The following is a 26,849-nucleotide window of genomic DNA, read 5'->3' as shown; positions in this document are numbered from 1 at the left end:
GAAGGGGGCCACAAACCAAGGAGTGTGGGCAGCCGATAGAAGCTGGCAAAGGCTTGGAAACAGATGTTCCCCTAGAGCTTACAGAAGGAACCAGCCCTGCCAACTCCTTGATTAGCCCATCATGACCCATGTTGAACTTTTAACCCACAGAACTGAAAGCTCATAAGCAAATTTGTAAGTCACTAAGTTTGTGACTTGGTGCCATAGAAAGGAGCCGTAGGAAGCTAATACGACCATATGCAAAGAAAGATTTTGTATTATGGAAAGATGGACAGGGGCAGGAGAAGGGGTATGAAGTACTCCTTTCGTTGTGATGAACTCATATTATGCAAGGACTTTATCCTGTTATGGATCAACTCTGGGAAACCAGCTAAGGATTTTTAAACAGGAATATGTAATGAACAGACCGCTGCCAGATTGATTTGTCTTCCTAAGAAAGCCGTGTAGAGCTGAACCCCAAGTTTCACAGGGCAGTTTGAGAAAGGGTGTCTCACCAGAGGTGGTCAGTGATGGATAGAGATCTGGAACCAGCATGTTATATAATTCAGTTCTCTGAATTGATCTGAAATAACATTTGAGTGCATGTGTGAAATAATAGCATAAGAAAATTTTTATTTACAGTTTAAGAACGTCATAGACAGTAAAACACAAGGGCCAAGTCACATTTTGACTGCTTTTTTTCTGCTCGTTGTCCTCTTAGCCGGCAGCTGCTCTGCTGCTCATGCAGACGTTAGCAGAGAGCTGTGAAAGCTCAAATTTAACATAGTTAACTTGAGAATGATGCGATGTCACCTAGGCCAACTCTGACCAGTTGGTTGTAATATTGTGGGCTTGTACAGGCTCCACTAGGAAATGGTCACAATCCAGTAGCAGTGTTTGCCATGAGCTCCATATTTGGCGGGGATGGGTGACAGCTATGATACCAGATGACCTAACTGCTGCGTTTAAATATAAGAAATTCAGTCATTCTTTCCAAACATTTCTTCAGTCTCTTTTATGTACAAAGGCTTAATGTCTATCCTGTAAAAACTTATAGTCTGGATGAGTTGACATCTCTGTATGTCTGGAAAATCTAAACTGAAGAAATCTTCTTGGGGCCGGCCCCGTCGCCGAGTGGTTAAGTTTGCGCGCTCCGCTTCGGTGGCCCAGAGTTTCGCTGCTTCGGATCCTGGGCGCGGACATGGCACTGCTCATCAGGCCACGTTGAGGAGGCATCCTACATGGCACAACTAGAAGTACTCACAACTAAAAATACACAACTATGTGCCGTGGGGAATTTGGGGAGATAAAAGCAGAAAAAAAAAAAAGAAGATTGGCAGCAGTTGTTAGCTCAGGTGCCAATCCTTAAAAAAGAAAGACATCTTCTACCTTAGTGATACAGGAGTGGCTCTGAATTGAAACTAAACTATATGTGAGAAAAAAATTAGGAGGAGGAAAATACATTTTTCAGACGACATGGTAAATGAAGCCCTGGGCTGGCAAAGTCTGATACTGGAAACAACAGTAAGACTTGATTAAGATTTATCTTAATAAAAACAAAACAGTGTACCTATATTGTGTAGCTCTATTTGCATAACTAAGATTTTTACCCAAACTTCCATATATAATCATGTAATAACTGTTGTTTTCCACTGTAAGGGACCGGCTTAGTGTAAACCATTCCCTTTTTCTTGAATCTTGATCTCTGGGATACATGCCCCTAGTTCTCTCCAGGCTTGCTTTTTTTTTTTCCCCTCTGTCTTTGAGGGTTTTCACTCTCTTTTTTCTGGGTTCTAACCTTAGTCTTCTCATCTTGTGGCCTACTGCGTTCCTTCTGGGTGAGTTTTTTTTCCTGACTGCATCAATAGCCCATACACCAATGTCTCCAAATCTGTGTCTTCAGATAAGTCTCTATCAGCCATTCATTAATTCATCAATTAATTCAACAAATATTGATAACCTGCAAGCTTATAATCTATTGGAGGGATAGATGTGCCAAAAATCAGTTACAGTGAAAATATGAAGTTATGGGTAAAGGTCAGTGAGAAAAGGAGTGTCTGGGGCTACCTGGGGAATCTTAGGGAGCTTTTAAACCAAGACTTGCTAACCGCTAAGTAGGGGTTTGCCAGATGTGCAAGGTTAAGAACGGCAGGATGGCCAGCTGGAGGCACAAAGGTGTTGTGGGGGCTACAGGGAGCTCAGGAAAGGGTACATGATGGGGGTGGGGGGAAGCTCCAGAGATGAGGTTAAAGAGGTGCATGGGAGTCAGACCATGAAGCATCATATATGTCCGGCCAAGGACTTTAGTTTTATGCTAGTGACAAAATGAAGACATGGAATATGTTTTAAATCAGATCTTTTAGAGTCAGCTAACGTCAGCAACAACATGGTATGTGGATTAGAGGCAGGCAAGACTAGAGGCAGGTCAGTGAGGAAAGAGTCTGTTAGAGTGATGCCGGTCAGCGATGATGAGCACATAAACCATGGACAGACCAGGGACGTGGTAGACATGTGGGCACGGAAGGCAAGGAGGCATCTTAAACAACTCCCATGTAACTGGATTATCTCTCTCAGGTCCGCAGAAGGGTGGAAGGCACACCCTACCAAAAGAATCACAACCTTAGAGCAGCTCTCGAGGGCTCTCCTACCGAGCACAAGGCTTTGCAGTACCAGAGACACTAACTTCCTCTGCTTGTGCTTAACCAGAGGGAGCTAAAGCAGCAGAGGAGGAGGAAAGCCCAAATGCAGAGCTGTGTGTGAGGGAAGAAGTCAGAAGTTCATCGTCACAGGGCACGTACCTTGTAAAGGAGGCATCAAAGAAAGAAAGAAGAATTAATTCCCTGATGGTTCTCCAGCTTCTGGACAGAGGTGTTCAGGGCTTGTTAGTGAGACTGAAATGATATTGGTGTCGGGTGGACTTCCCTAATTCCAGATTAGAAGGTAACTCGTGTAGAAACTGGGCTGAAGTTGACTCTTTGTGATCAGTGGAAAAGAAGCTTGCTGAGCAGATGCTTAAATATAGTCCCACTCTTTCCATCCATTGAGGGGAAAAAAAAGTGTAAGGGAAGGTTTTTCTCCTTAAGAAAGTAAATGGGTTGGGATGAAGTGCTCCAGAATTACCCATCGATAGGGCCCACCCAGTTCAGACAGGGTGGAGGGCCCAGGCTGGGGCTAATTCACATCATTCTCATCAGTTCATGCAGTACCTCCCCTAGACGAGATGGGATGCATCTATTCCCAAGTATGTACTTTCTGTCCCCTCTAGCGAGAGCTCTTTAATATCTGTGGCATTGGGAACCGTCCCAAGTTGACCAGCTAACTCCTTTCTTCCCAGAGGCCTGGCTCACCTGTAAAGAAGTAGGTAGATGTACAGTGACTGTGCTCTCTTGAAGATGCAAAACCCACGTTCCCTGGTCCTCAGCAGGGGAAGGTCATGAGTGAAGACTGCATTAGTGCTTGGTTCCAAGCTTCACCCAGAACTTCCTTCTAGGTCTTTACACGTCGGGGGGGGGGGGGGGGTGCCTTAAACATCTATAAACCATTGAACTTTCTTGCTTCTCAGCTGCTCTTGTTAATTTCACTTTGTAAATTTCTGCCTCCTTGCTAAAGCGGGCCCTGGGCTACATTGCCTCCTTACTGGCCATGGCTGCACTTCTGCTCTTGCCCTCTCCCAGCACACCTTTTTGTCCTTCCTGTTGACAGTCCCAAGTTGGAGACAAGGTTTTTTCCTTCACATTAGATTACTTGGTCTCTGAGTGAGTCTAGTCCTTGTTAGACGTCCCAAAGGTAACATGTTTTTCTCCATTTTAAAACACTGTCGAGGAACTTGAAATTAATTTCCAGAAAACGTTTGAGTATTACCAGTCCTTTGCTTTACTGAGGGCTGAGCATTTCTCCTTGAGTATCAGAACCCAGGACCTACAGTGGGCTTTTGATTCCCTCCTTTCTTTGTAGGGCGTGTCATCTCTACCTCCAGGTTATGCCTGTCTCCCTTCTTTCACTGGGGTGTTAGTTTTTACTTCCTAAGTAATGGATCATCTGTCCCAGAGTCCTCTTTATCATTTGTCCTAAAAAGCCCTAGGGGCCTTCTTATTAAATAGAATTTCTGGAGGAGTGTCCTACTATCCCAGACTTCTTGAGATGGGCATGCCCAGCGGATCCACTGCATAAGTCTTGCTAAAACACACTGTCACAGAGATTTTTGTTTTTAATTGGCATGCCGTGTTTATTTCCACCTCTGCTTGTCTAAACGAAGCCTTTACTCCTGCTGGGGAAACTGTCCTTTCTCCTTTATTCATCCTTCAAGACTTGGCCAACCCCAGGGAACATTCTGTGACCTTTCCAGCTGGGCCTCCTCTGAATTTTTGTGGTATTTACCCAGTTTAGTGCTTAATTATGTTTTGCTTTGTATGCAGGTATCATCAAGATTCTAAGCACCTGTAGGGGAAAGATCTGGTCTAAATTTTTTTTAATCCCCGCGGCAATTGGTACTAAACTGATGATAGTAGCCTCAGAAATACTTTGAGTTCTGCTTAATTGATATGACTGGCTCCTAACTGTTTTTATCACTTAGATGAATCTGACTGCCCAGCTGAGAAATCATTGAGAACACCTAGAGAGTATGCTCAGCCTAGCAGGGCTTTCTCCCATCAAAGCCAAAAGAAAAGCAAAGCTTCCTTCAAAAATTCTGTGTGGAGGGGCTGGCCCGGTGGTACAGCGGTTAAGCGCACACGTTCCACTTCTCGGCAGCCCGGGGTTCACTGGTTCGGATCCCAGGTACGGACATGGCACCGCTTGGCAAAAGCCATGCTGTGGTAGGCGTCCCACGTATAAAGTAGAGGAAGATGGGCATGGGTGTTAGCTCAGGGCCAGTCTTCCTCAACAAAAAGAGGAGGATTGGCAGTTAGCTCAGGGCTAATCTTCCTCAAAAAAAAAAAAAAAATTCTGTGTGGAAAGCGTTGAACCCATATTTTCAACTTCCTTCTGGTGTTTTGTTAAGATAATTTATTGAAAACGATTTAACTTTAGGGGAAGATTAATCTTGGGATATGCACTAAAGCCACCCAGAAGATTGTCTAGATCCAACCAAATTTTGAAAAGTATTGCTCTTATGTACAAAATTTTTAAATAATAACAATATTTTTAAATTATTGCTTTAAAATGATAAGTGTGACACTTTGGACATCCATGGCATCTAGACACTTCGCCTAAGCTGTGGTATTCGCTCATTGATCGCTGTGTACAGGTTACAAGAGCCCTGGAGTGAGAGTCAGAGGACGTGGCTCTCGAGGGGCTTCTCCTGGGTCTCTGGCTTGGCCTCCGCTTCTTTCACTGTCCATGTGGACAGAACCGCACAGGCCTGCCCATGTCAGAGGATGACTTTGGGGCTCAGATGGGATAACATCTGTGAGAGTGTTTTCTAAACCATAAATGCTAGGTAAGCCTAAGAGACATCGTTGTCATGCTCTTAATAAGAAGTAAACCAAGTAGAGTTTGAATTACAGGATCTCTTCTGACCTGTTTTTCACTAAGATCCGGTCCTTAGTGAGAGTCTATTAAAAACACTTGGCATGTGTGATTCAGAGAACTGTTCGTTATGCAATTCCACTTTGTGATAATGGGCTGGTAAAGGAGGAAGGAGGAGAAGCTTTTTAAACTACCCTCTCCAGTTATTGAGCATATTTTTTCAAATAGATGAAATCTTATTCTGGTGAAAGAAGAAGGCCCAGGCGATCCCATTCCTATGCTGTGAATCTGAATGGCCTCAATCAAACAGCCAGAGAGATGAAGACTGCGGGATGATTTCGACATTTTGAAGTATTAGTTAAGTAGGCAGTTGCTTTTCATTTCAACAATAATAAGAATGTATATTTCAGGCATCGAAAATAGTCCCCATAAACTTTACTCATTTCCACCAACAGCCCCGAGTCCTCTGACAGACCAGATTTCCAAAGCCTCTTCTCCCAGGGCCATATTCGGAGCCTCTCAGGGCTCACTGTATGGAAAGGATGCGTTTCTTTTTTTTTTTTTTTTAATAAAGATGGGCACCTGAGCTAACATCCGTTGCCAATCTTCTCTTTTTTTTCTTCTTCTTTTCCCCAAAGCCCCCCAGTACATAGTTGTATATTCTAGTTGTGAGTGCCTCTGGTTGTGCTATGTGGGACACCACCTCAGCATGGCCTGACGAGTGGTGCCATGTCTGCGCCCAGGATCCGAACCGCAGAAACCCTGGGCCACCAGAGCAGAGCACATGAACTCAACCACTCAGCCACGGGGCCGGCCGCAGGATGCATTTCTAAAGACTCACTCTCAAAGAAATCTTGTTTAATATTTTAAAGTTAGTTTTGGTAAAGAATAGACATATTTACCTAGGACTTCTAAGAAATGGGTGGAATTTGCAAATGCCCAGTGAATTAGAAACCTGTCTAAATTAAAGGATGTAGAAGTAGTATAAATTTACCTGGCAGATATCCAAGTGCTTGCTCTGAGTGAAGCATGTTTCCAGACATGGAGGATATGGCAATGAACAATGTCTACAGAGGCCCAGCCCTCCAGGAGCTCACAGCTTGATAGGGGCAGACACGTGTATAGACATGGTAGTTAATGCTGTGAAGGAAAAGGCAGGGTAAAGATGGACAGAGAGTGATGGGCCGTGGGACACATATTTTATGTAAGATGACTAGAGAGGGCCTTGCTGATGCGGTGACATTTGAGCAGAGGCCTGAGAGAAAGGAAGCGTGGGAGTGAGCCTTGCAGGTATCCAGGAACTCATACCAGACAGATGGAATTGTAAGTGCAAGGGTTCCAGTGTACCTGGCACCTTCCAGGATTAGCGGAGCCCAGGGTGCCTGGTGGGGAGTGGGCAAGGGGTTGAGAGGTCAGAAATGAAGACTGCGACGCAGCCAGGGGCCGGACATCATAGAGGCCATGGGAAGGCATTCTCCGGCTTTTACCCCTGAATGAGGAACCCCTGGAAGTATACATTGTAATAACTGAAGAGCGTAATTGCTTTATTTTAATTTCCTTTGAGGCTTCCCCATGCACAGATTGTTACTAGTCATTTGAAACAATAAGTAATGAATGCCTGGTGCCTAGACAGTCAACAGATATTTGAGCACCAAGCACATTTTTGTATAGTGGAAATTTGTTAATGATAAAAATTATACCCTCAAATTGCAAGAGCAGACCAATCTGTAATGAATAATCAAGTGAAATGAAGATTTTAACAGGGGTGATGGTGCGCCTTGGTCAGCCTGTCAGTGGTACAGCAAAGCTTTACCCAGCCAGTGGTGCTTGTTCTGAAGAGGAAAGATTGGGTCAGTGGTGTGGCCACAGGCACTAAGGTAATCACCTGCTCTTAGTCCAGGTAGCAAGGTGAGAGCAGTGAGGCTCTGTCCTTGCTCTGAGCTGCCCCTGGAGCAGGGTTGAGGAGAGGGGAGAAGCCTGCAGCTGTAGCCCTGAGGAGCATCCCTGCCTGGCAGCCTCCCCGCTGACCCATCCTGCCCAGCTCTACAGGAGCCCTACAGGAATCTGAGCTGACTCACCTCTGCACTGCAGTGAGGGTATCTGGAGGGTTTGGATGGGGGGGTCCAAAGGCTTTGGTAGCATGAGTCAATTTTCTCCTTCATAATGTTGTCCAGGATGGAAGGAACACAAAAGAGGTTGCATTCCCTATGGAGAACAAGTTACCATGTGCTTTATGGTGCATAAGCCAGTTCCTGGACCATCTGCCATATCACAAATGGCTTGGTGATCGCAGTGCTTTACCCTGGTTGAATTTCCTGCAATGAGATCTTCATGTGTACATGAAAAACTTCCTTGCTCTTTCTCTCTTCTCTCTACCCCTCACCGTTTCTTCCGTTCATCTGCCCCATCACACCCCAGGTTGTTGTGGTCATAGCATGCCAGATTTGGAAGGGTCTGCAGCTCAGAGGGATCAGCTGACTCCCAGAGGTCACCTACTAGTAAATGGCAAAACTGAGGAAAGGAGCTAGTATCCTCACTCCCAGTTTGTGGGACTTAATGCTAAAATGCTAAACGGGTCTCCTCTTCACACTCCACCCCAAAATTTTTGTTCATGACCTTAACCTCAGGGCCCATGCCATTTCTTATCCCAGGAACCTTTGCTGTAATAGGATCTCTGCTCCCTGGCTACAAGGAGACCCGTAGCAAGTTCCTCTTCACACTGGTTGTCACTTGGAATACTGGATGTATTCCTCTTAGATGTTCCTCTGTGTCTTGCTTGGGTACCATTAATGCTGTCCTTCACACTCATAATGAAGTAGTTTTATCGTGGACTGTCTGACCACAAAATAATCGACCAACCTTTATAAAATTGTTTCTGTGGAAAATTGCCCTCCAGTTCCAGACAGGGGCATTATACATGGCCAGTTGGGAACCCATCTGAGTACGATCAGATGGGGGAATTGAGAAAGGTCCTTTCACTATCAAAGCCGTAAGAGTTGACGAAGTATGCCAGAAACAGCAAGAAAGTGTAAATTCACAATTGCTTCCAACCATGAATCATATTTAGGAAATTAAGAATATTGCCCTCTGACTTATTGACCAGTGTGTTCTGCAGGCTGCACAGGGCACATGTGTTTGCCTCCTCCATCCAGGCAGAGTGCCGGCCGACCTGGACTTGCAGGCAGGCAGCTAGGGGTCAGCACCTCACAAAACACCTCCCCGATACATGGGATCCTCTGGCCAGAGGAGAGTTCTGACTCACTGATGTGTCCAGGCTTCCACATATCCATCTGCTCCTGCCTGGCTTCACTCTGAGTATAGGAGCTTGTATACTAAATACATCAGGAACTTCTCTGGAAATGGGTTTGAGATGAAATTAAAATAAGGCACATTGAAAATTGGCAGAAGTAGTGCTGTAGATTAGCAGGTAACATAAATTAATTGGACTAGAATGAAAATTTAATCTCACTATATACACCCTGTAAATGAGTAGGGAGAATGTTTTGAAAGGACATAATTTTTTAAAGGAGAGATGCTGGAAAAAATATCTAGTGGTGGAGACAGGCAGAGAAAGACAGAAACAGCTTCTGAACCAGCCTTAGGTTCAATATGGAATCTGATAATGATGGTGTCAAAGATGAAAGAAAAATGCCAAGACAGCATCCTAACCCTTTTGTCTGCATCATGGTGTGTTTTGGGGATTGGCGTGGTATCATGAAGGCACCATCCACCAGAGCAACTACCTCATTGGTATTCAGTTACCAGATTTTGATTATTCCCTAGATCATCAGATTTCTGAGGAAATGTCTCTCTGATCAATTAAGGTTTTACATTAATTGGGCCCAAAACTATTTTAGACTGTTCGTTTAGAATGAGAATTTGAAGAAATTAAATACACACAAAAACATCAATAAACTCTTCTAAAAGATAGACCTGCACTTAGAATAACCCTTGTTGCATGTCTCAGACTACTGGAACAACTTAAAAATTGCCTTTATGGAACCAAGAGATTTTCATATAATGTCAGGCCTGATCTGGGCGTTGAGCTTTTTATCCTGGTTCTGAGCCACTAAATTGTATGACTGGGCAATCACTTACCTTCTGTGGGCCTCCCTTTCTCATGTTATATGAAGAAAAAACTTTATGAAAAGACATCCAAGTTTTTCCAGATCTGATATTCTAGTTCTGTGAACCAATATGTGTGGTAGACCTGTTTTTATCTTGCCTAATTAGATAATCATTATATCTATACAGGAAAGCCTTTAATATAATTCTTTTTCTCTTCCTCCTTTATGAATCATTATATTTCTGAGACCTTTATTTTGTATCATTCTTAGTTTTAATCAGAAAAACGTACCATGTGGAAAAAATGTAATGAAGATCCAAGAATGGTTTCTTAATGTTATACACCATCAAAAATAAAGTATTACAAAGATGGCATCTCTGGGCCTATAGTTCATTTTTAGGTTTGAAAAACAGTGATTTTAAACAGATCAGTTTTTGAAAAGTATGTGCCTTTTGTGGATCAAAAAAATAACAGAGCATAAAATTTTGTAGAGGCCTCCGCATTAGTGTAGTTGATAGAGTAGGAATGAGACTTTTTGTTCTAGTTCCTTCTAAATTGTTCAGTGAGCTGAAAGAGCTCATCTGGTAATCATTCACAGCAGTCCAGCAAGTCAGGATATGTATTTCGTTCTACCCATTAAGTAGCTGGAAATTATCCTAATACCACATAGTTAATAAACAAACGATGTACCAAGAATGCCATGAGGTCACCTTCCCTTGGTCTATTTATCCTTCTAGGGGCCGACTGCTTTCATAAGACAGGCCTAATTCTTTCCATGACATGCTGCCATAGAGCTCTCAACTTGTGACAATTCATAAATTTAAGTGGCACTGCTCCTGCTTGTCATCACAACTCCTTCCATCAGCCAGGAGTTGCAGAGAGGAGAGAGCGAAGCTAGAAGAGGTGAGGGGACCAGGCAGGGGCCACCATGGATTCTGCTCTGCCACTGCCAGCAGACAGGCCTTTATTCAAGTGCAGCAGCAAGAAGGCAGTGCTGCCCAAGGGAGTTGTTAGTTGAAATTCCTAATTCATGTATTCATGTGTATTCCACTCACAGTGCCAGGCGCTGGTTCTCGGCGAATGAGACACTCCTCTCCTCAGAGAACTGTCGCTATAACCCGAGGCACCACTGCTCAGGTCTGGTGTTACTTTAGCCTGCTGTATGGTCAATCATTAAATCCTCTACATTCTAATTCCTGTACCTCTTTTGGATCTGCCCACTTCTTGCCTTCCCCACTGCTTTTAGTTCAGGCCCCTGTTCTTTCTTTCCCTCCTGGATATTGTAGTAGGTTCCTAGCCACCTCTCCATCATCAGTCACACTGTGAGCAAGGTGATCTTTCTAAACACAAAACTGGAAGTGTCACTTCCCACTTCCAGAGCCTGTGGGTGTACCCCCTCCTCAATATTCCATACCATTCCCTTCATTATCTGGACCAGCCTACTTCCTCCTCCTTTCTTCTACACACCACCCAGTGGTGCCTAATTACATACATTTCCCCAATTTTGGTAGGTTCTCTCTAATCGCCATGTCTTTGAATATGCTCTTCCTCTTTTGGAGTCAGCTTCTCTCCCCTGGTCTACCTGGTGAACTCCTTTATAATTAAACTAAGGGTCACTTCTTCTAGAAAGTTCTTCCTGGCCCTTCCAGACTGCTTGGGTCTCCTATCCTGTATCACAGAGGATCCTTGACACCTTTCTGATGGGGCAATTACACACTGTCTTTAATTGTTGATTTACTTTTCTCTCTCTCCCTACTAGACGCTTGGATAAGAGAGACTGTGTCTTACCTTTGTATTCCTCACCCTTGGCACTCCTCTGTGCTTGGCACAGAGATATTTCTCCGTTAATGTGTATTGACTTGAATTGATCTGTCTGGATGCTTCTAAAAGTAACCTAAAAGCGATGCTCTTCCATAATTTCATGTAATGATCCCATTTGCCATCTGAGTCAGGAATTACTTTTGTGTGATTAGAGGCATCCAGAATCCCAGACAATTGATACATGAATTCCCAGAACATGTATTGGGAAGAAAGAAGGACAGCATAAATCTCTTTCTGTATTATGACTGGACATCGAGATAACACTTAGCTGATTTAGCACTTAAATGATTTGATTCTGGACAGCAGTAATTGCTATGGGAAATTCTTGTTCCACAGATTTCTGGGCCTTTGACTTTGGATTCCCATAGTCCATATTCAGGCCTCACCTTGACTCCCTAAAAACCAGTGTACGTTGATTTTGAAAGAAGTTAGGGGAGAAAGAATGGGCTAGTGAGAATTTTGTTGTTATACTTTTTCTTAAAAATTGCAAAGGAAACTCATTTTAAAATACTGTTTTAAAAAAGAGACTAGTATGGATATTTTTCATTAATTATGACATATGGGAGAGGAAGTTGCAGAAATATATCCATAACTAAAATGGCCACAGCAGGCCACCAGTTTGGAGAAGTTAGCCTTTATGATGTAATGAGTGTTTCAGTGCCTGTCTCCATTTCACGTGAAGTGAAGATTTCCCCACCTTGCTTCCTGAGTAGAAACCTATCAAGAATGTGGCTTACACTGAAAGGCAGCCTTTGTGCCAGTGGCATCATTTATGCACAAATGAAAATAGTAGTAGCTGTCAGCAGATGTTGTTATAAAATCCAGTTGTGTAACTCTAAAATTATTCATCATAGTTGGTGGGAAAATGCCAGCATGAACACTGCCAAGAAACAACAATAATGTATATTCATTTAGTTCAAAACGCCCTTAAACAGGAGGCTCTTTTCCTCCCATCTCCAGAAATACGTGGTCCATAGTCATGTCTTATTATAGATGGAAAAACAAAAGATAACACTCAACAAGGCATTTTATTAAACATTTAATACAGTTGTTGGGAGTTAGGGAAGGGATCAAGTTAAAGAAAGGACATTTGATGTTTGCTAAATATTTTCCCTTTCTTTATAGAAAAAAAGTATTCTATGACCGTTTTCCCAAAGGCCGTGAGCAAACACATGAAGCTTAACAATTTGTCCATTGTAGCTTTTGTTAAACCCTGGTTTGGGAATCTGTGGCCTTTGTTCTTCTGTTTTGAAGGACTGCATTTTAAGCTGCTGGATTATAGTACTGGCGGTTTATTCTTTAGGGGCTAAAATGTCTTTCACAATGTTATAGTGTTATTAACTGAACTTTTCATGATGCTCTCGGTAAAATCTGACAAGCTGAGCAAAGTAGATTGGTAGAATTTTTCCCCAATGACTAAAGTGACACGACGTCTTTATGTTCTTCCGGCAGCTCACTGTGAGTTTATTCTTAAACGATTGCCATTGGAGTCCACGTGAGGACGGCTCCTAACAGCAAGTGTGTAAGCATTGCTGTGGGGGCCCAGCATTAAGGAAATTCTACGGAACTGTATGCCAGAGTTCCTGCATCATGGAGCTCTCTTTGTAGTTGAGAAGTTTTCTCAACACAAAACTGAGAAAAATGCAAGATCATAGGCCAGGGAGGAGTGTCAGAAGTTTAGTGGGCCGCCCCGGTGGCGCAGCGGTTAAGTGCGCATGTTCCGCTTCGGCAGCCGGGGGTTCACCGGTCCCGATCCCAGGTGCAGATATGGCACCGCTTGGCAAGCCATGCTGTGGTAGGTGTCCCACATATAAAGTAGAGGAAGATGGGCACGGATGTTAGCTCAGGAGTAATCATTCTCAAAAAAAAAAAAGTTTGGTAAAAGCTGCAAGTGCTGTGGGAAGTTTAGAAGGACTGGAGTCTCTGAGCTCTGGGACTCGTGGGAAGCCAAAGGTGGAATTGGGAATGGATGCTGGATAGGCAATCAACAAACATCTCCTAGTGTCACCCAGACCGGCTGGTTCTCCTTCTATTTACCGGACCCTAAGCTCATAGCACCTGCAGAACATATGGAAATTAGCCGTCTCTCTCTTCCCTACTAGATTATAAATGGATTTTGTGGCATTCCCAGTCTACCCCAAACCCCTGGCAGTGCACCCAGCACATAATAAATACTTTTTTAAAAAATCTGAACTGAAAGGGCATGATATGAGATGTGGTGAATTCTTACTAAAAGCTATTAATTGATTAATGTTAATCAGTTCAGTGATTCATTTTCAAAAATAAATGTTCACGGTGTTTTAGAGTGAAAATGCTTTGATTGAAGCAACCTATAAATTTTTTATATTTACACCTTATGTTTTCTGTACCTTAGTAACTTTTCGAAATGGGAAAGGATGGGAGTGAGAATGGGGGGAGGGAAGAATGGGTTTGCTAACTGCCATTCCTGCATTAAAATGAAAATCTCTGCCTCTGTGCATCTTAAGGTCTCTAAGGGAACTAGATACAGTTTCAGAACAGTTGCTAAGTTTCTAGCCCAAAGCACCTACTGACATTATTAGAATATAAGAGAACAGCAGTATCCCCTCCCTCCTCTTTATTCTTGCTAACACAATGTGTTTGAAAGTGGGAAACCAGTTTGGCTCGCCTTTGTTAGAAAACAGCTCTCGAGTTATGCATTTTAAAACTCAGTTGTATCTTCTATTTGCTTCAGTCTCTCTAATTGTGAAAAAAAAGTTACAGTATATTTATTACACATATTTATTAGAACCTATGTCCCACTTTGTCTTGTCTCTGATTCTCTCCCAACCATTTCGTCAGGTGTCTGCTCTGCTGTAGGCATCAGGGAGTCAGATGAGACACCCCAGCCCCTGAGCCCAGTGTCTGTCTGGAGGAGCAGCTCGTGTATTTTCAGACCTGAGTCCCTGCAAAAGGACCCAGTCTGAAAATCATTTGTAATTATTTCTGGTGATGGGATGGCAATCAATAATGTCTTAAAACCAAAAACAAGGTATGGCTTTTAAATGATCTAAGTTAAAATCAACCAGAGAAGCATGATTTCAGTAAAAGGTACTTTATATCTTATGTTAATAATTCTTATACATCACACTGAGCAGTGTGTAAATACATTATGTATATTTGATCACGAATCCTTATACTTGTCCTGTACTTGGTAAGTACTTGGCCAGAAACACACAGTGATTAAGGTGGTGAGATCCAGGATCCTGGCCCAGTCTGTCTAAAACCCGGGGCTGTGCTCTTAACAACCATTCTCTATTGAAGAGATCAGCTTTACAACTTCTCTGTTAAAAGAAACCACAAGTTTAGCCGAGTAAGGAGAAACATTTACAAAGTCATAGCACGGTGTCTGTCATGTGGTTGCAGCCTATGCTATCTCCCTTAGCCAGTGATTCCTGTTGGTGGAGTAACATGTTGGCCTCTGTGGGCAGGAAAGCAGTCAAGTCCAGGGGGCAGTTTGGAAGTCTATGGCACTAAGAAAACTGTCGTCTTTGCCACTGAGGAAATATGTGGTCTACAACTAAGTTATTACCCCAGGGTAGCTCTTCAGTTTCATGGTCTAAAGAATTGGAATACAAATGTCTGCCTTTGGAGAGAGATTCCTTCAGCAATTCATTGAGTATCTAAAGGGTCAGGGACAAGTTTAGACACGGCAAATACAAAGATAAATGAGGCAGACAGTATGGTCAGTATGGTGCTGGCATAAGGATAGACATAAAGATCAGTGGAACAGAATAAAAAGTTTAAAAATAGACTCATATAGTTCATTGTATTTGACAAGAAGGCAAGATAATCCATTGGGGAAAGGACAGTGTTTTCTACAAACAGTGCTGAAACAACTGGATATCCATATGGGAAAAAATGCACCGCAGTCCTTACCTCTTGCTGTACACAAAAGGAACTGGAGTGAATCAGTGTAAAAGCTACTAATCGGAAGGGGCACAAGGGAACTTTTGGTGGTGATGGAAACATTCCATATCTTGTTTATTGTGGTGGTTCCATGGGTGTAGAAATTTGTCAAAACCCATGAAAATATATACCACCTAAAATGGGCACATCTTATTGTTTGTAAGTTATGCCACAGTAAAGTTGATTTTAAAAAAGAAATCATATCCTATCACTCCCTGGCTTAAACTTTTCCAGTGAACGTTAGATACAGTCCAGATTCCTTACCCTGTCCTACAAAGCCCCATGTGATCTGGGCCTCCTCCTCAGTAGACTCCTCCCTGATTGCCTAACTGAGCACTCAAGCACATCATGGTGTGTTTTTCAAAGCATGCATCGTTAGCTGAAATTCTTATTTACATGGTATTTACTTACTGTCTGCTTTTCCCCTTGAGAATATAATCTCCAAATAAGAGGAAAGATCTGTCTTGTTTACTCTTCTATCTCTAGGACCTAGAATAATGTCTTCCTAATAATAGATGTTCAATAATTATTTTTTAAGTGAATAAAAAGGGTAAAGAATTCAGATTCTGTAATGTAGACAATGCAGAAACATTGAAGGCTGCTAAGTAAAGAAATGGCACCATATAATTTGTGTTGTAGAATGATTATAGGGATTGGACTGGGAATTGGGGAAAGATGGAAGGCAGGCAGATCATGGAGAAGGGTACCACACCACTTCCGGTAAGAAGAGAGGGAGGCCTTAACTGAGGCTCACTCAGAGGAGACGGAAAGGATGGAACGATCCAAGCAACATTGAAGAGGTGGAATCAACAACATATAGGTACTGATGTTCTGAGGGGATGAGGGCAATAGTCAAACTGAGAATTATACCCATGCATATCTGCATAGATGGTGCTACCCTGAACTGGAGTAAGGGATCCAGGAAATGTAGGATGGTTAGCAGATGAGTTTGGTTTGGAAATGTTAACTTTGAGTTACCTGCAGAATATCCTGGTAGAGATGTCCAGTGGACATTTGGTAATACCAGTCTGAAACTCAGGAAAGAGTCAGGACTGAGAACATGCATTTGAGACTTATTAGGTTGTAGGTGCTAATAAAGGCATGAAAATGAAGCATTAGAAAGAGCTATGGGTAAAAGGAGAAAAGAGGGCCAATGATGAAGCTCTAAGAGTTAACTAACTTTTAAGGACTGGGAAGAAGAAGAAGAATTAGTAAAGAATAGTGAGAGCAGTTAGGAGGAGCAGAGTGCAGAAGCCATGGACAGAGAGAGTTTTGACAAAGAACAGTTAATAGTGGCAGTTGCCACAGAGAAAGACTGAAAACTTGGCAACTAAGAGTGACTGGTGACGTGTGCGAGAGCTGTTTCAATAAAGAGCAGGCAAAATACAGAATGTGGTAGTGGCTGCCCCCGTGGCCGAGTGGTTGAGTTCGCGCGCTCCGCTGCAGGCGGCCCAGTGTTTCGTCGGTTCGAATCCTGGGCGCGGACATGGCACTGCTCGTCGGACCACGCTGAGGCGGCGTCCCACATGCCACAACTAGAGGAACCCACAACGAAGAATACACAACTGTGTACTGGGGGGCTTTGGGGAGAAAAAGGAAAAAATAATAAAAAATCTTTAAAAAAAAAATACAGAATGTGGTAGTTTGAGGAGTAAATGGCAGGGGAGGAATTTAGGATAAGATTCAGGATTCTTTCCAAAAGGTGGGAAAGTGGAATTCATGCCTGCAAGCCCTAGTAGGAGAAAGGTGTCTTTTGAGAAAGGTGGGAATACCATTGGGCTAAGATGCTTGATGTGAAAGCTAAAGGTGTGTATAAGCATTGTGAAAAGAGGATACTGAACCAATGAAGCACCTATAAACAGGTTGCCAAGGGTCTGGCTAGGTTTGGAGGTGGTTCCTTTATTTTGGCAATAATTACATGTCTGTGTGATTCTCTCCAACCATGCTCCAGCCTCCTGGATGTAGGAGCCAGGACAAGTGATAGGCTTGATCACAATTGTGATTCCAATACTGGCGGAGGAATGGTGGCCGAGGACTAGGGGTAAGGATTTTGGGGATTGTGGTCTACATGATTGGGTCTAGACTGAAACAGAAATGGAGCATGCCGGTGAGGATAGGGAGGAAAATAGAAACTGAGAAAACTTGAAGCACTAGAAAGTCCAGTGAGAGGAGTATGAGATCTAGAAGAATGATAGGGTGCATTAAAGATGGTTGTTTAGAACTTCAGAATTACTTGGAACTTCAGAACTTAGAATTCAGAGAGACAAAAAGGGCAGGATGTGGCCATCCAGATTAGTGGGTGAAATGGAGGATAGAGGTGTAGGTGACGGTTAGATCTTTGGACATGGAAGTGCAGACGCCTATAACATCACCCCATACATACTGATGTTCCCTAGCCTCTGGGAGGCTGGTGAAGATGGAAACCAAGGAATTGAGTGAGTGAGCAGGAGTTAGTAGATAACAATTACATGGAGCAGAGAGAGCTAGATGGTGTGAAGCTCAGAGTAGCATGGGCAATTGCATGAAAGAGTGGAAGGAGTATCTTGGAAGCCATTATGGGGTGTTAGGAGAAGGCTGGACTGATTCTGGTGGAGCCCTTTTCAAATGCTGACAGAGCCCAAACCGTGAGCACTGGCATAGACTGGAAGTCGTGTTCACTGGAAGAGAAGAGGTTAAGACACGCTGGATGAACAGTCAGGTCATCCATGAGGAAGACAGGCGAATGGAGTAGGAGGAGAGCTTGTAATGCTAAATGAAAGAAGCCTGAACTGGTTTTTGAACTCTCTGAAGTAATGTGATACAACTTTAACATAAGAAATATTTATTTGTTCCTGCTAAGAGCTATATGTTTCGATAGCAAAAGTAACACAATTATATTGTTATGATTTCTTTGAAAAATGTAACTTAATATTTGGAACGTCTTCTGAATTTGTGTCTTGGTTAAAAATTGCATAGGTTTGTATTTTAGCTGGGTTTCTAACATTTCATAAATAATGTTTTTAAAGTCTGAAGGCTAGTATTTATGTGTGTATGGTTTTGTGTCTTTTTGACAGGTTCTTAATCAAGAACCAACTCTGTGGATCCAGGACGGGTTTGTCCCAAGGCCTGCTCTGAACAGCGAGTTGTCTGATAAAAGATTCCGTTGGCAAACCATCTCTCTTGCCTTACAGAGCAAGCAAAGAAGATGGAGCGATTGAAGAGCCATCTGCCTGTGTGCTTTCTACCTTCTGTGCCCTTTTTAATCATAGCATCCACTCTAGCAACTGCTAAGAGTGCGACTAACAGCACTTTAAATGGCACTGACATGGTCTTGGGCTCTGTGCCTGTAATCATTGCCAGAACTGACCATATCATAGTCAAGGAAGGAAACAGTGCCTTGATTAATTGTAGTGTTTATGGCACCCCTGATCCACAATTCAAGTGGTATAATTCCATTGGCAAGCTGCTGAAAGAAGAGGAGGAGGAGAAGGCGAGAGGAGGAGGTAGGCTGTAAAGTTGTGTCGAATGTCATAAAATATAAACGCCGACTTGGAGCCAGCACCCTGAATGTTGGTTGGCCTTTTTCATTTAAAGATCTCATTTTGTCTTCTTTTTCTAAGGCAAGAGAGAGAAACATATATACTTAAGGATTCAAAGCAGTAATTATTCAGTTCTTTCCACTCTGACTCAGAAGACAAAGGGCAAACATTAGATTCTTTCAGAAGATGTCTTGGAATTTTGTAATATAATGCATCCAAAATGTTATAGGAATGAATATAAAATGGATTTTCCTTAAGTATATAGTCCATTTATAAGGAAGTTTTGCCATGTTTCATGGAACTAACTCGAATAAACAATATAGCAGTTTATCCTAAAATACCAGTTTAGTTCATTGACTGTGGATTCAAAGACCACACTTCTTAAAAGAAGTCTCTGTGTTAAGTTCTCAGCCACCAACTAGAGATCATTCTGTGCTCCTGGACACCTGGCTGAAGTTTATAGACTGTTGCAGCTGAGGCCAAGAGGGAGGGAGGACGCACTAGCAAGAAATAACATGTGGCAATGGGGGAATGCTTGGTTTCTAATGAATGAGTTTCTGGCCAAAAAGTGTGAGTCACCTACCTGAGCCCTGAGTTTACTCCAGGAAAGACTCCAGCCAGAGAGAGGATTGACTGGGTCACTGGGAATCAGTACATTTCTTGTTTTAGATGTAAGAAGTAATTGTCTGAAAACCCAAGCCTGATCCAATTGACCTGAAGGAGTTAATGTACTTTCCTAAGAATTTACTGTGTGATGAATAGGGGATTGGGGGCAGGGGAGTAAAAAGACCATTGTTCTGAAGTAGCAGCTTATTAATTTCTGTCACTCTTTCATTCATCTTGCCCTTCCCCGTCCACAGCCCTTTAACCAATGAGCAATCCCCAGTAGAGTTTCTGCTCCAAGAAAACCTGCGTTTTTAATCTCTTTCTCTCATTTATCTTAATTGCTGAGAAAACCAATAGAAGCTAATGCCCTATGTCTCCTTAGGAGCTGAGTGAATGGAGTTTTCTTGCAATTACATACTTCTGGTTCACAGCTGTGTTCCTCTTGGTGAAGGCTGCTGGAAGTCTAACCACCTGGGATGTAGGATTTCACTGGGGCGCTACCACTTACATTGCTCTTATTTAGCCGTTCAAGGAGGCACACCATAATAAAGTTTCTGCCCTTTAATGAAAATAGTATATATTATGTATCATATGTGTATTTGTTTAACCTGGTAGAGTGGAACCCTTCCCCTACCGAGTAAACTCATGGGACCCCAGAATTTTTAAATTAGAAGGGACCTTAGAGACAAGGTAATCCAAATCCCTCTTTTTTTCACCTTTTCCCAAGGTCCTGATGTTATTAAGTGGCCGTGACTAGAACCTTCACTATCGACAGTGGAAAGATGAGACACGACCACCACTAGCCCACAATTGGTTTCCATTCCTACAGTTCCTTCCTCCCAGACTACAAGTCAAAAGGAAGTGACATCACACTTGTGAAGGGGGCCAGTAACCATGGGAACATAGACACTCTCAGGTTCCTGTAATTCATTAGGTCTTTCTACAGGGCTGGGCCCCTGCAAGGAATATCAAGGTGACTGAATTTGAAGGGAACAAGGACTCTAGACCTGAATCTACCTTTCGCATGGACCCTGAAGCAAAGGTTATCCTGGGTATTAAAGAGTTGGGGCTGGGGCACTGAACCCCTGAGTCCTAGAGAGGAAGAAAACCGTAGAAACAGCATAGTATCAGGGCCTGAGTTTCAGTCGCAGCATTTTGAGCACTGTCCTTGCTGCTTCAAAGAGATCATGTGATGTCTGTCTGGTTTGTTTTGTTGGGTTTTTTTTTGCTGAGGAAAATTTGCCCTGAGCTAACATCCATGCCAATCTTCCTCTATTTTTTAGTATGTGGGCCACCAGCACAGCATGGCCGCTAACAGAATGGTATAGATCTGCACCTAGGAACCCAACTTGGGCCACTGATGCAGAGTGCACTGAACTTAACTCCTAGGCCACCGGGGCTAGCCCACATGATGTCTTAATTGAAAAAGTCCTTGTAACTATTGACTCAGTCTTGGCAAGCAGGCTCTGTACCTTGCCTTCTTCATCTGTTTATTGGGAAGTTAGACTAGATGGAAGTCACATTTGGCTGAGTTTTCTTTGGTTTTGTGGGTGCCCTGGTGGTCTGTGGTAGGCAATGGAAAGCCTTTGGCACAGAGAACTGCTCCATCAGAACTCAGCACTCTCATATGTGTAGCCAGCAGCCTTGCTGGTAAATCAGTTAGCTGTTTTTAAATCTCTCAAGGAAGATGCACTGTAGATTTTCAAAAAGAACTCGTGATACTGGTACTTGATGTTCCAGCTCAGCTTTTGTAATTGCCGTGCATAATAATAGTAATTTCAGCACATAAGTAACACAGGGTAGTGTACAAAACACTATACCTAACAGCCCAGCAAGACATAGGAAATTGCAGAGATGAGACTCCTCATCATAAAATATTAGAATTTTAGTGTTAGAATGGCCTATTCGAGGACCCATAATCTTTAACTCTTCATTTCTGATGGGGAAAATGCCCATATTATAAGCACAGACATAGATTTCAGTTTTTAGGCTAAAAGGCTAGAAGTATAAATGGAGCTGTGTTTCATTTATAACCCAACAAAGAGGTGACTGAATATAATATGAAAAATGATGCTAATATCCTGGCATTACCTAGATACAGTAGACTACTGTTAAAACCAAACTAATAAGGTAATTTTCATTAACAACCACTACCATTGATTAAGCCCCTGTAGCAAGTTACAGATATTATTTCTAATCCTTAGAATAAGCACGATAGTTAGGTATTATTAATCCTCATGTATTCAGATGAGAAACCAGGTATAATGGAGAGGATATTACACAGAGAGCGGCCAAGCTGGTGTTTATTCTCCCTCTGCACCCAACCAGCATCTGCTCATCTTCAGGTGTCTGTGGGTAAAAACTTGATAAGCATCTACCCCAGACTGAGTGAATGAGAGAAGACTTCCTGGATGGAAAAGGTGTTGTAACCACCGTCACAGTTCAATGGCATTAGGATGTGTGCTGTGATGTGTGTACATGGCACGAACACACAAACAAATGTATTCAAAAATCATCTGGGGAGTTTCTCCGGGAGCACACTACCAATCACTTTGTGATAAGCCTGGAAAGGAACAATTTCATTTCTTGTTTGTGCTGAAAAAGTGAGGCAGCTGTTGTTCATGTCAGCCCTGCCGGTCCTAGAAAGAATGGGGCTATTTCCTGTCAGGGGCAGGAGCAGCAGCTCCTTCGCTTTGCTTCCCTGATTCTTGTCACTTCAATTCCACAAGATCAGGAGAGGCTAACGTGTAATCTATTTCTGGAGGAAGACTTTTTTTGGTAGTTCACCAAAGGACATGTTTGGGGTGGTCCACCAACCATGTTACAGAAATAACTCAGAATACAAACAACGTGAATAGCCACAAATGGCTGTGAAATGTACTGTTTCAATTTTCCTTTTGCTAAAAGTAAGTAGAAATATAGAGTTGCCAGAAAGTATTATGAAAAAGTCCCAGTTATTTCAAGTACTTATTATCCAGTGTATATTTGCTGTGGCTTCTTACTCTGACTTTAAACCATTTGAATGTACATTAGTCCTTTTATCAGATGATAAATAACAAGCATTTCAAGAAAGTCAGCCAGTATAGCCCTTTGTAAACACATCTGGCTTGTTAGTGATTAACTTTGAAATTCTCCCTTAAAGGTAGGTTTTAGACTTTTCTGTCAATTTGTTTTCCAAACTCTTGTAGCGTCCTGTCACCGAAAACAATTAAGAATTCTCTTTGAACATAAACATGCACAGAGTAAACGGAACTGAATTGCACAAAGTTCGCAATTGTCACAACTACTACTCTAGCTTCGTGGAATTCATTATTATGATTTTTTGCAAATTTAGTTTACATTGCTCTCTTGTTTTCATCACTCTGCTTTTGCAAATTTTTTGAGTAGACTGTGAAATGCCCCTTAACTACTTCTGCAAGGGACAACAACAAGCTGTGGCAGCCAAGTTCTAAGACCGTAGTGCGTCGCCTCCCTAATCTGTATACTTAGGGGGACGTCCGTTCCCACAGCACTGCATGTAACTTATCCGTTGCCTCTAAGATCAGCGTGCAGTAGTGCATTAACTTATAAAACTACTGTACTGAATTCCTCTTTTAGTACATTCAGTATTTGAGATTAAAAAAATCAACTTATCAAAAGAGCATTAAAGAAAGTTTATGTAATTATGAATATATTCTTGGAAATTCAGAAGACTCCCACAATATTCTTTCTTTGAGTAAGTTCCTTAGACTTTTCTGAGCCACAGTTTTCCTATCTGTAAAATAGAGACAGTCCTTTTTTACTATGAGGTGGGGTTGTGAGTCTTAAACTCTTGTGTATTAAATGCTTAGTATAGTACCTGGAACATGCCACAACCCATCAGGAAACAGCAACCGCTGTCATTGTTATTGGTCATATTGCCAACGTCCTATATTGTCACAATCATAGATTCCAAGTGCTTAAATCTCTGTTTCATAATACATGGCATTTTTTAAAGAAAGGAAATAATTTTCTGGGCAGTATCTTATTCTCTGTCTCAATTTCTCCACCTTTTTAAAAAGACATTTCAGAAGTACAAAAAAATTTGTATCCCTTAAGTGTTGTTTGAAATTTCAAAATAATGTGTGCCTGCTATATAATAGCAAGTTTGGAATCCTGTCCTCCATCAGAGGCATCTCCTTCCCCAGCACATCACTTTTGTGTACAGAGGGTCCATTGATATCCAATATGCTTCTACCTCTGAAAAAGCAGTGTATGTGGAAATTGCAAAGTATATTATGCACAGGATGAACTTTACATTTGCCTAACCCTGTCATTCTCAACGGGGGCCTATTTTCCCCCCAGAGGACATTTGGCAAAATCTGGAGACATTTTTGGTTGTCATAATGGAGAGGAGGAGGAGAAGGAAAAGAGAGATTATGCTGCTGGCATCGAGTGGGAAGAGGCCAGGGATGCTGCTAAACATCCTACAACACCCACGAGAGACCCCTACAGGGAGTTATTTGGTGCAAAATGTCAGTAGTGCCAAAGCTGAGAAATCCTGGTCTAACCCAGAGAAGCACCCCTCAGCTACCTAAAGAATCATTCCAAAGTAGGTCTTCAAGTCGGTTGTTTGCATCCATAAGGTATTTTCCCATAAACGTGGTTAATTTATGGTACTTTGGTTCATTTTCCAAAGCGAGTCAGATTAAGGGCCAACTTGGTAACAAACCACCATTTGTAGTGTTTCTTTAATGAGTTGTGCTCCATTTGGGATGTGAGCCCAGAATACTTTAATCTTAGCAGTGAAAAGACCCTTCTAGATCCATCTCAGATAAGGGTGACAGCTGAGATTCCCAAAGTGGAAGTTATTTATATTAACTGAGTGTAGGGTTCTCTTGTCTTGAAAGACCACCTGTGCTACTGTCAGAAAAGACTATCGCTATTGCTAGCCCACATGGAATTACATGCTTGGCACTTTTTAAAAAATTAAGATTACCAAATCAAATTAGCTGGAGGGTCAGATGTTTCCTTTACCAGGAAATGGGAAGACAGTGGGTTCTTTTTGGATATTATTTATACCTTGAAGCAGAGCAGAGCTGCAGGCTCCGAACAGCGCAGCCCTTCCACCCCCACCTTCCTGAGCTGAAAGCGGTGCTAAGCCTGTGTTATCCCAGGCCACCTTTGCTCCACGTGTTGTAGGAAATCGCTTGTTAGGGCTGCCCTGGTACTCTCTGAAGAGGTCTCTTGGGAGGATAGGGGAGGGGCTGCACAAGGGCCCTTGCAGCAGTGTGAGAGGTTTATAACCTGACTCTTTGCCTTGGCTTCAAGGAGCTGTCGTCTACTGCATAAGCCCGGTAACAGGTGCAGCCATGCAGGGCTCGTTTTGTTTTCAATTATGTTTTGTAAAAAGGCATGGATCCTTTCTCTTCAGTAGCCTGTATTTCCCATATTGGAAGATAAGCACCACATTTATAGACACACGCACATGCACATTTGGTTATTATTTAGAGAGTGTCGATTCAATGCGACACCCATTCAAGTGGATGTTGTACTTCGTTTACATTTGCATAAACGTTGATTGGAACTCTCACCACCTGAAAACTTTTAAGTTGGTTTCAAGAAAAGAACCTATTTGTTTTGGCAGATTGAACCCTCCTCCTTGAACACCGTGGAGCTTAAGAGCCTAAGTATCTAAACAGGTTTGTGAACAGAGTTTTAATCTTTTTACCCTATTCATTGGAGATATAGACAAACCATACATCAGTTTGTTTACACATTCACAGGAAGATATCACCAAGGAAAAGGAAATCCTTTTCTGCTTATAAATAATTTGAGGGAAATTCTGAGAGCTTAGCGTTTGGGTCTAATGTTAATTTTTAATGCTTAGTGATCCTCAGGAAAAGCAAGAAGGATTTAGGGTTTCAGTAGAGATGGTGTTTGGAGAAAAGCTGTAGTTGCAGAATCATTGTACTTTGTGCTCTCACTTTCCTGTGGTTCAGTTCCAGAGGGTGTTGATGCTGCTCCTTCCTAGATAGCAATAATTTGTCAAAAGATGTTTGCATGAGCAATAGTTCTGATCTGGTGCCATATGCTGGTTTCACATTGAGTCATAGTAACCCCTGTACCATAGAATTTCTTGATGTTTACAGGTTTAACTGTAGCCGTACGATGCTGTTGATCTGCATCCCTAATTGTTAGACAGTCTACCTGACACTGGCCTATTGACATGACATCGTGCTGCCTTGAGTGACTTCCTCTTCCATGTGTGCATGGCCCATGGTGGGCACACTGGCACCGGGTCAGCCACCTTCCTGGCATGGGACCAAGGTTATGGCTTCTCCCAGAGAATGTTGGCAGGGGAAGAAAGCTCTAGAACCACATCCCTGAGGAGAAAAACTATTCTGAAAAGGAGATCGTTTTCATTACCTTGATTTTCTTATGTTCATTAGTATTTTTCCAGTCAGCCTAGGCTTGCCCATTTTGAAGAGGTTCAAGATTTCTAAAAGTGGGTCATAGATTATATTCACTTTAAATTTTGATAGATGCCTCCAAGTCAACCTTCCAAGTGTTTTACCAACCCAATTCCCACTTCAGTGTGTGGGAGTGTCCCTTCATGGGCTCTTGTAGCAACATAGCATATAATCAATGCCTTCCCCTTTCTTTAGCGCTCTGAACAGTGAAAAAGTTAAGTCTTTTAAAACTACTTTAAAATTTAATTAAAATTTAATCGTTAGTGTATTATAATACAATCGTTAGTTGTACACATAGATGTCATTTGTATTCCTTTTTTCTGTAATTTATCCATTCATATATTTTTCCCGTGTTTTTCTTTTGGGTTATTTCTCTTGATTTATAGGAGTTCTTTATGTTTTATAGTTATTGTTTGTCAAATATTCTTGAATTTTCTCCCACTCTGTCAGTTGCTTTTAACTTTAGTGTGGCATATTTTATAGTGTAAGAAATTTTAGTTTGGGAGAAATCCGATCCGTCAATGTTATCCTTTACAGTTTCTGGAATTCTAGAAATACTTAAAAAGGCCTTCCTCCCAAGGCTATGAAATGTTTTTATATTCTCTACTAATTTTATACTTTTAATTTTACATTTAGATCTTCAGATTACCTGGAATTTATTTTTATGTATCACATAAAGTAAGAATTGAACTTTATTTTCTTTCACATGAATAGTCAATTATCTCAATATGCTTTCTCCACTGATTTGAAATGACTTATTTATTTTTAAAATTCCCACGCTTACTAGCCTCTGCTTCTGGATGTTCAGGTTTCCTCCCGTGATTTTATCAAGGGTCAGAGAAGGCTTTCTCAGGGAAGGAGGGGAGATGCAAGGGTGGTGTCTTAACTGGGCTAAGCATGTGTGAGATAGGGGGCTTGGAGTACGGAGGAAGGAGAGCTTTCCAGGCAGAGGAGGCATGTGCATAGGTCCTGGGACACCTGTAAGACGTGAAGTAATGTGGATCCGTCAGGGGAAAAGTCCTGTAAAGTGAGGGA

The 26,849-nt window shown here is 42.2% G+C and overlaps 1 protein-coding gene across 8 annotated transcripts in view; it reads left to right on the top strand.

Annotated features, from left to right (window-relative positions):
* The window catches only part of MFAP3L (microfibril associated protein 3 like), a 42,222-nt gene that overhangs the window by 4,722 nt on the left and 10,651 nt on the right, over positions 1-26,849 (top strand). For 3 of the 8 annotated variants that reach the window (XM_046656059.1, XM_046656062.1, XM_046656056.1), the window contains exons 2-3: positions 17,211-17,300; positions 18,313-18,741. In XM_046656059.1, coding sequence (XP_046512015.1) covers positions 18,444-18,741 — 298 coding nt within the window. In that variant the 5' untranslated portion in view covers positions 17,211-17,300; positions 18,313-18,443. Of the gene's footprint in view, positions 1-5,788; positions 5,808-16,927; positions 17,301-18,312; positions 18,742-25,024; positions 25,044-26,849 lie in introns of those variants that run through there. The other 5 variants (XM_046656061.1, XM_046656058.1, XM_046656060.1 and 2 more) reach the window with 4 other exon arrangements.

Source organism: Equus quagga, chromosome 3 (assembly GCF_021613505.1).
Source record: "Equus quagga isolate Etosha38 chromosome 3, UCLA_HA_Equagga_1.0, whole genome shotgun sequence".
NCBI classification, from domain to species: Eukaryota; Metazoa; Chordata; class Mammalia; order Perissodactyla; family Equidae; genus Equus; species Equus quagga.
Note: the sequence above shows the minus strand (reverse complement) of the source record. Positions and strands in the feature narration are given on the sequence as shown.